The sequence below is a fragment of the Scaptodrosophila lebanonensis genome, unplaced genomic scaffold, assembly GCF_003285725.1.
Source record: "Scaptodrosophila lebanonensis strain 11010-0011.00,11010-0021.00 unplaced genomic scaffold, SlebRS2 tig00000001-arrow-pilon, whole genome shotgun sequence".
In the NCBI taxonomy this organism is placed as follows: domain Eukaryota; kingdom Metazoa; phylum Arthropoda; class Insecta; order Diptera; family Drosophilidae; genus Scaptodrosophila; species Scaptodrosophila lebanonensis.
This window is the reverse complement of record NW_022060529.1, coordinates 15223250-15231983: the sequence shown is the minus strand read 5'-3', so window position 1 is coordinate 15231983 and position 8734 is coordinate 15223250. Positions and strand designations below refer to the sequence as shown.

Below are 8734 nucleotides of genomic sequence, written 5' to 3'. Positions count from 1 at the left end.
GGCCATGGTTTTTATTGTGAATGTGCTATTGTGAACATGTTGGATATTGCAGCCTCAGCAGCTTGTATAGTTTAGTTGAAAGCAGTTTGATGTAAAGGGGCAAGGATACATAAGTAGTTTTTGTTGAGGTTGTATTGTAGATCGATGTAAGTTCTTATCTTCGATATGCATTATCTTATCCGTTTCCACGCTGCAGCTTACGTCAATGCAGCATGCTAGTTTGAGGTGATTCATTAATTTGAAATTGAACAGCAATGTTTACTGCGTAGGAACGAAGGACAAGGATAGCAGGGTCGAACGAAAAGGCGCACGAAAGGGGGGTCTTTTACCATGCCTTGTGAGACGTGTCGTGTGGAATTTACGGTATTTCGCCGTAAGCGCAGCTGCTTCGATTGCAGGTAAGTTCACTTTCACCATGATATTTTAAAATATAATACACAACGAATCTTAAATAACGATCACTCGTCAATATCTAGGCGTTACTACTGCAACAATTGCCTCACTGCAACGAAGCGATGTCAGAGATGTGCAATATTTGCCAAAAGACCCCTGTTGCGAACCGATTTGTTGAAACTGAAACCGAAGGATTTAATATTCTTCCTACAGTCCAAACACATTTCTACGGAGGGCTGTTTGGGTAGGTACTCTGTTATTTACTTAAAAACAAACCGATTTATGAACTTGATTTTGATATTGCAGAAAAAGAAGAACTAGTCGGGCTCGTGATGAATCATGTCGCCCAAATAGATCGTGACAGTTTTTGTTCCCCCAATTCCCCGAATAGTCCCGGTCGGGGTCAATCCAATCCCATTGACAACCTGAAACAGACGTGCCAAAATTTCTTCACCAACCTGAGCGACAATTTAAGTGATTCCTTTGCGTCTTTCGACACAAAGCCGACGTCGAAAGCGGAAGGCAATAGCCGTGCAAACAGTCGTCATACCTCCAACGACAATGGACCTTCGCATATATTTGAACAGCCTCGTGTCTCTACGCGTGAGATTCCAACTTATGCCAGTGCTACTAATACATCGTTTTTCGCTGCACCTGTTAGTAACACCTCGGCTGAACGTGTTCATGTGCATGTTAGTGATTTAAGCAACAGCAGCAGCAACACCCCCACGACCTCTAGTGCAGCAGCAACACCAAATACCTTAACGTCGCCAACGACAGCACAAGCAGCCACTAGTGGGAATCCTGCCACAACAACTCATAATGGTGCGGAGGCAGCTAAGCATAAAAATAACGATTTGGATGGATCAGATTGCGAGTGCTCAGATGATGAAATCATTGCCACTTTCAGCGAGCGCTTGTCGCTCAAAACGGACAACAGTGGTCAGGTAAGCCTCAGTAAACCTCCGGCGGAGCCAAATTCAGCTGGCCTGGGACCATCGACCACAACGACAACCAACACTAGTCCAGGCTATTCCAAACATGGCTCCCTAAGCTCTAAAGTGGACGCATGTGGTGCCGATGTTTCATCGCAATCCAGCTTTGAAGAACTAGGTGCTATTGGTGGCATTTCCGATGAAAGCAAGGCGGCAACAGATACGAACAGCAGCAACTTGGATCAGTGGCAAGTGCTCGAGGTCGGTCGGAACGAGCATATTGATACTTCGGCAGCAGCTGCAGACGCTCCCCATCTGAGCCTGAATATACCAACGGAAAATGGCCCAGAGGAAATATTAGAGGTGACAGTACGCGCTGGAGAGCAGGGACAGACTTCAACACAGACGCTAAATATCGAACAACGCAATGTACCGAGTGGGTCAGTATACCAACAATCATCATATGCCGACGCACCGCATGGACGCACAAAAAAGGTGATCAGACGTCGATCCGATGGATGCTTGAATCGTCGGCATCATTCCAGCGATGATGAGTCGCCCGTCGCTATCCAGAATATCGTTTTGGCCACGTTGAGTGAACAGCCAGAGGCGGGAACTCTTGCTGAGACACAGGAAAATCGAAATAGCTGTCAGCGCTGTGGTAAAAATAAAACTAGCATCAAGCGTCATGTAGAGCGCATGCGACGGCATTTGGAGAGTTCACAAATGTCGGAGGAGGATATTAAGCGCGAACTGCAGGAATTTCTTTGCTACTTGGAACAGCGTACGAAATCTGTTGACTGCTCGGATGCTGAAAGTCACGCGCTGTCGCCGCTAAGTGTGGAGATTGATAGCGTCGCAGGAAGCGGTGCGGGTGCCAGGGGCAGTGCCCTCGGCATGCCGATAACGCCCACGATTGAATTTTCGCCGACAAACGATGATTCGCATTGGGATGATGATGAGGGCATACATGTGTATGCAGCGCCACTGGGTTTTGAGCCTTCAGCTTGCATAGACTCGCGCTTTATTAACTTGCAAGACTTTGAGGATATGTAAGTCAGGTCAAGTACATTTATGCATTTGCAAATCAAACCGTTTTGTTTCTTTTAATATATCACAGAAAAGACTTGGAGAATTTAACGGTGAAACAATTAAAAGAGGTGCTAATGTTGCATCGTGTTGACTACAAAGGCTGCTGCGAAAAACAGGAACTGCTGGATCGCGTGACCAGACTATGGAAGAATATGCACTCAACACCAGGTGAGTATCTTCAAAACTCTTCAAGTGATCTAATATCAGAAAACTACGCTTTTTCCAGCCGTTGAGAAACTTCCTACTGATGAGCTTTGTAAAATATGCATGGATGCGCCCATTGAGTGCGTATTTTTGGAGTGCGGACATATGGCCACATGTACCAGCTGTGGCAAGCAGTGCCCCGAGTGTCCAATTTGTCGACAATATGTTGTAAGAGTTGTAAGATTCTTTAGAGCATAAGCTCGTTTTTAGGTTCGTTTGTGGTGGCCCAATATTAATATAAATAGGATGTGGCTTATGTGGGTTTAAAACTCATATATTTATTTATAATGTACTATGTGTATGTATTAGAGCCACAAGACTGCAGGCAATGTTACTTGTTCTGTTTGTCGTAGCTCCTTAAATTATAAAAAATGTTATGTCCATATTTGTATACATATATTCGTATATGTACCAAGCATTGCGTTCAAAGGAACTCTTCCTTAAATTATAAAAAATGTTATGTCCATATTTGTATACATATATTCGTATATGTACCAAGCATTGCGTTCAAAGGAACTCTTCCTTGTTGGACATAAATTTTGTTTAAGAATATGTATTCCAACAGTTTTTCGTAACCTTTTTTTCGAACGCACTCTTAACCATCGTTAATTAGCTGTCCAGTATGCTCAACAGCTATAAAACTAAAAAGAACATCATTGTTTCCTTATACCTTATACAGAAAAATGAATTTTGTGCATTATTTATACGTTGGAAACATTTGTTTCCGACTCATTAAGTTTCAGCTTTTAACAAGTACCTACATACATATGATATATATTTTCAGTACGTGTAAAGGTTTCTCCTTTTTAATTTATTTGTTCTTGTTGTTTGTATAATATGCGCGGGGAAGTAGATTGACTAACATTCCGCTAAAATGAACATATTTAAAATTGATTCTAATAATACAATTAATAATGCATTGAATTCTAAATGCATTCAAAAAATAATATAAACTGTAAAAATTCGTGTAGCATTTAATAAAGTAACACTAATTTAAAATTGGCGGGCGACTATCATCTATGGCTTGGCTTTTACAACACTGCATAAGGTATCGATATTTTAAAACAATTGAGCGGGAATTATCAACACTATTAATCTTTATTTTAATTAACTGGCTTGTAGTTAATATTATTAAATTACAAAATGCTGGGCATGGGGCGCGTTAACAGGGTCCAGAAACTGTCCGAATTCGTGCTGCAGCAGCGCGGGGAAAAACGTCCACGCATTTCTGGATTAAGCCCGCGGATTTTCCAAGAAGGACCTGCTGCAAAAGCTTTGGTTGAAATATCGGGCAAAACAGACACGGGCAAAAGTTTTCTACTGATGGAGTTAATGGCACGTTGTGCGCTGCCCAGCTCATTTGATGGCAAGGGCTGTGACGTCATACTGCTAAATCTGAGCCACAAGTTGTCTGGGCCGTTGTTTAAGAGACGTTTCCTGGACATGATGAAAGAAACGGCTACGGATCATCTTCATTCAGCTGATGAACTGAACAAAGCAGCTAATGAATGCCTAAAAGCTATAAAAATCCTCAATTGCTATTCTTCTGAGGAACTGGAGCTGGCTCTGGTAATGTTGGATCATTTGCTTGCAGAGAACGAGGGTGTGGCTCTAATAGCTGTCGATACGCTTTGCGAGTTCTATTGGCTGGATGTGCGAGAGAAGCGTATGCGCAAACACAGCTACTATATGCAGTGGCTTTCCCGTTTGAGTCAGATCTGCAACAAGCATAATGTCTGCTGCATGTACACCTTGGATCAGAGTTTCGCGGAGCAGAAGGCGACTACAGGGACGCAGTTAGCCATTCAAATAAAAGTAGACCACAAAATACAACTGAAACTGTTGCCCGATAACCAACGCACCTTGAACGATCAGCCAATTGTTATAGACGATGATGGCGTGAACTTTTTGGATGTGAGTTAAGAAACTTCGATGTAGGCAATAAACGATATTATTTATTAAACACTAATGGGTAAACCTAAAAGGACTAGATGGCATGTGGACTAGAGGGATAGTGCGTACACGCATTGTGGCGCCACTTTCAGCTTCGATTCACTCGTAAATCTAACGGCGAGTCCACCATGGCGAAGTCGTCACCATGCAGATACCCGTGCGGTGGTGCACGCCAGTAGCGGGAGTCCGCATTCAGCTTGGACCCCAATGTGTAATCAGTGGCTGCCATTTCTTCGGACATGTCCAGGTAGTATCGAGCGGGTGCTTCTCCGCTGACAGCAGGCAGACAAAGCGTGTAGGACGGTTCACTCGCGTCCAAATGAAAAGCGGGCTGATGAACACTCACACTGAGAGGCGGCTGACTGGCCATCATTTGGATGCTGTGCTTAAACGTCTTCACATGCTTGCGTAATGATGAGGGATCTGTGTAGCGCTTCTGACAGCCAGCTATCTTGCACATATATGGTTTCTCCATGGAGTGCGTGCGCGTGTGCTTGAAACGATCTGATGAATTTGAGTAGGCCTTTTGACAACCTTCGAAGGTGCATCTGTAGGGCTTTTCACCCGAATGGGAGCGTATGTGGATCTTGAGGTTTTCAGCACGCGAAAAGGACTTCTCGCATAAATGGCAACGATGAGGCTTTTCCTTGGTATGCGTACGCACATGAACAAGCATCTTGTAGCGAGCATTGAAGCCGCGCTCGCTACGCTGGCAGTCCAGCCAGCGACAATAGTAGAGACCATCGGACATGGATGCCACCGCGTGCAGTTGGGTGACGTGTTGCGCAAGCGATTCCAGACTATCAAAAATACTGTATAGAAAAAGAGACCACAGCGCCAAGTTAGTACGCCATGCTGATAAGCAAACGGAAGTGCCAACCTACCTGCCGCAATCGAGCCAATTACAGAGGAAGTCGCTGCTAGTGCCGCACTCGCTGCTGCTGCTGCATGACTTGCCTTCGTCGAGCGTGTACAGCGTGGATGCGGAGGCATGCAGCGGACTGTGGACCTTCATGATGACGGACTGGGTGCGGGCACTGTGTGTGGGTATGGACGTTGGTGCAGCAGCTATGGCTACGTGATCGGCGCGCGGTGGAGTGTTGGGTGGCGTCGGAAATCTTACGTGCTGCATCTGCTGCTGCAACTGTTGCTGAACATCGTCCAGGGAGATTGGCAGTGAAGAAGATGATGGTGTTGCTGACTCGCTCAGCCAGCTAGGCTGACAATACGACGGTGCTATGTATGGCGGCGTATTATAAGGCGTGTAGAAGCCTGCAGGTGGCACGTAAACCTCGCTGCCGCTGCCACTGCTGCTGGTGTGATAGAGTGAAGACTTTTGTACTATATCCATGTTGTGTTTTGTTGTTGTAATTGTTAAAGATTTAGCTCTTTATTTGTATATAATTTATTGAAGCGTGCGCTTGTGCGATTTTCAAACGAATGAGCGTTTTGTCTGCAGGCATTCGTGTAATATTGAAAGTTTATTCGCGATAAGAGAGCTGCGCACGCTTATCAGGCGAAGGCTGCGTAGCTCGCAGACAGGCCAGGGGAGAGTGCGCGAACGAAAGTGGGTTCACATAATCAGAACCAAAACACCAGACACAGACTAACAACGGCATGTTAGGTGCGTGCGCGTGTCTTTTACACATATACTTAGAATGTACATACATATATCCATGTGTGTATGCCTAAAGTGCCACAGTTTATACCATGCCAAAAAATCGTTAATTGTACTTAATAATTATAATTATAACTCTCTCTCTCTCAATGCAAGTGAGAATTCGAGGTGAATTATCAAAGCAAGAAGAGACATTTTTGGTGTAGAATTATATCAAATCAATTAACACAATTTAATGTAAATTTTAATTCAAAAGCCCCAAACAAAAAGAATTCTCAATATTTGTTTAGGTATCGCCCATTTGTTAAGAGCTTTTTTATAAACAGTTTGTAAAAATTCGAATGCACAGAAATACATATACTTGTATTTGAAAGTCTTCACTTTTGTTTTTCAAATACACGCAGGGTCATCACGAAAAAATTAAGACACATTTAAATAAAATCATTATTTTGTGGTCCGTAGGCCCCCCAAATCCTCTGCTATCGCTTCGTCTGCATAAATAACAATTTTAATTAAATGTAATACATTTTTATTTGCCTATAAAGAGCGATTTATCCCAACTGACTGACAAGCTGATTAATTTATCGGCGTTAATCGTATAGCCTCCAAATAGACCAGTTAGTGAGTATTGGAATATTATTTTTAAATAAGCCGAAAATGGCACATTAGCATTGAATTCTTGATTATATAAACAAAGGCAAAACAAACAGCCGAAAACAGGGTTGCGATTAGAATGCCACGCTCCCATAATCTTTATTTTTATAAAAGACAGTAAAGGCAAGGATTGTATATCTGCCAATAAATTTCATAAACTAGACAATGTATCTTATATGCCAATCGTGAAATGCATATAACCGTTTTTGACTAAAAATAAATATCAGGTACAAAACCTGGCACGTTTATTTGTGTTTCGAAAATGGTCTTCCGTTTCAGTTAGGAATACCCTTTATACTCCCATTTACTCGGAAATAAAGACAAATCCCTCATCCTTGTGGAATTTTTAAAATATTATATGAAATTTGGAATATAATTTCGGATGACTTCTGCCGAGTTTTGTGCTCCGCATAAACCTGGTCATCAATTTTTGTTCAGCGAGGTTCCAAAATTGGTGCAGCGTGGCAAACGTACTGCTCGACCAACAGTCAGGCGCTGCTTTTGTGAAGTAACAGTATCCCAGGGGGGCCAGTAGGGGGCGATATCGTACATGCGTACCAGGTTCTAGAGCGGCAGTACGCACTACGTGAGTGAAATAGCGTTTATCGTCTGCAGTTATTTTCCTAGCCATGTCATGCTTGGGGCAAGGTGGGAAGGAAGGCAACGGCTTATCAATCGCTAAAATGAAAAACCACTAATGTGTGTCTGCTTGCATATAGTATAGTACATATGCACGTACATATATATATGTATATACATATGTGTACATACAAACATACACATATGTATGTGTGTGTTTATGATCACTAGCAAGAATAAAGCTGCTAACAGAAAATCGAGAGCTCTAGGGGGCAAGCGCTATCGCTACTTTGCGCGTTGCTTGTACTTCGTACCCAACACATTCATACACATGTGTACATACATATATGTATAGTATGTAAATACATTGTACGTATGTATGTATGTATGTGTGCTTGCAAGTAAGGCTATGCACTACTGGCGATCTCACTGGCGCCAAGAATAGACCAGTAGTCCCCACTCCCAGGAGAGAAATCCCAGCTCTATGTCTGGGTTAGGTGTGTCTGATAAAGCATCGTGGTTGTCAGCGAAACGTCAAGAAGACGACGGCTCGCCACTTGTTTTCCGTATCTTCCAGACGCGTATTCCCAATAGGTTTCGAGGCAACTGCTGCGCTATGCGGTGGGAGGTTACGGGAGCGGGCGTTCGTTCTCTGGTCTTGTTCTTATCGAACGACGAAAAAGCTGAGTCGTCGTCAGTTCTCAGTTGTCAGTCGTCTGTGTTTACTTTTCATTGAGTTTACGTTGGAACGTAGGCCGTATCGCTCTGCTGGGTGGTGAAGTTATCAGCCCGCCCCTAGCCAAGCGATAGGAAATGATTCACATGTTTGAATCGGGCAAAAGACTTTATAACTCGCTTTTGAAGTGTTCCCGCGTGTACAATACCCCAGGGGTCTTGGCCGTGATTCTGATTACTGCATGTCTTACATAAAGACCTTGTCGGAAATGACATCAGTTTATTTTGATAACCTATACATATGTATATACATATACATATGTGCATATGACCGTGAAATCACGCAGCAGGTGTAATCTATTCTTACTGCCTCTAAATCCATGGCTAGAAACATTATAATTCGTTTATAAATGGCTTGTTTAAGGCTGATTGATTTATCTTCAACTGTTTCTTATTTAGATCGCGATCATAATAGAACATTTGCTGATCAAATTAGAAAATTTGTGTACATACATACATACGAGTATATAAGTAATACTATTTATGTATGGATGAATAGATATGTATACAATTTTGTTTGCCATTGTCAATTGACTTGGTTTGAGTTAAAACAGAACACCTGAATTTTGCC

The 8734-nt window shown here is 42.8% G+C and overlaps 3 protein-coding genes across 4 annotated transcripts; 2 read left to right on the top strand and 1 right to left on the bottom strand.

Annotated features, from left to right (window-relative positions):
- Nucleotides 1-46: 46 nt before the first annotated feature.
- Nucleotides 47-2882, top strand: LOC115622657. 2 transcript variants are annotated; one of them, XM_030516680.1, is made up of 6 exons: nucleotides 47-146; nucleotides 253-398; nucleotides 477-637; nucleotides 700-2380; nucleotides 2449-2588; nucleotides 2647-2882. In XM_030516680.1, the coding sequence occupies exons 2-6, from the start codon at nucleotides 331-333 to the stop codon at nucleotides 2820-2822; spliced, it is 2226 nt and encodes a 741-aa protein (XP_030372540.1). In that variant the 5' UTR covers nucleotides 47-146; nucleotides 253-330; the 3' UTR covers nucleotides 2823-2882. The 2 variants fall into 2 exon arrangements, with proteins under 2 accessions (XP_030372540.1, XP_030372531.1); XM_030516671.1 differs by having other exon boundaries at nucleotides 80-128; nucleotides 197-398.
- Nucleotides 2883-3767: 885 nt separating this feature from the next.
- Nucleotides 3768-4740, top strand: LOC115626097 (DNA repair protein XRCC2 homolog). The gene has a single exon (XM_030521383.1). It carries the CDS (start codon nucleotides 3768-3770, stop codon nucleotides 4545-4547), a length of 780 nt encoding a protein of 259 aa, XP_030377243.1. The 3' UTR covers nucleotides 4548-4740.
- On the bottom strand, nucleotides 4560-5955 carry LOC115627712 (zinc finger protein GLIS2 homolog). The gene is made up of 2 exons (XM_030523461.1): nucleotides 5462-5955; nucleotides 4560-5389 (listed from the first exon to the last, which is right to left on the bottom strand). The coding sequence occupies exons 1-2, from the start codon at nucleotides 5926-5928 to the stop codon at nucleotides 4666-4668; spliced, it is 1191 nt and encodes a 396-aa protein (XP_030379321.1). The 5' UTR covers nucleotides 5929-5955; the 3' UTR covers nucleotides 4560-4665.
- Nucleotides 5956-8734: the final 2779 nt, after the last annotated feature.

Coding starts and splice junctions, on each gene's coding strand:
- LOC115622657 (XM_030516680.1), top strand. CDS start 331: ATGCCTTGTGAGACGTGTCGTGTGGAATTTACGGTATTTCGCCGTAAG. Junction 399..476: donor CGCAGCTGCTTCGATTGCAG/GTAAGTTCACTT, acceptor GTCAATATCTAG/GCGTTACTACTGCAACAATT. Junction 2,589..2,646: donor GAATATGCACTCAACACCAG/GTGAGTATCTTC, acceptor CGCTTTTTCCAG/CCGTTGAGAAACTTCCTACT.
- LOC115626097 (XM_030521383.1), top strand. CDS start 3,768: ATGCTGGGCATGGGGCGCGTTAACAGGGTCCAGAAACTGTCCGAATTC.
- LOC115627712 (XM_030523461.1), bottom strand. CDS start 5,928: ATGGATATAGTACAAAAGTCTTCACTCTATCACACCAGCAGCAGTGGC. Junction 5,390..5,461: donor AATTGGCTCGATTGCGGCAG/GTAGGTTGGCAC, acceptor TTTTCTATACAG/TATTTTTGATAGTCTGGAAT.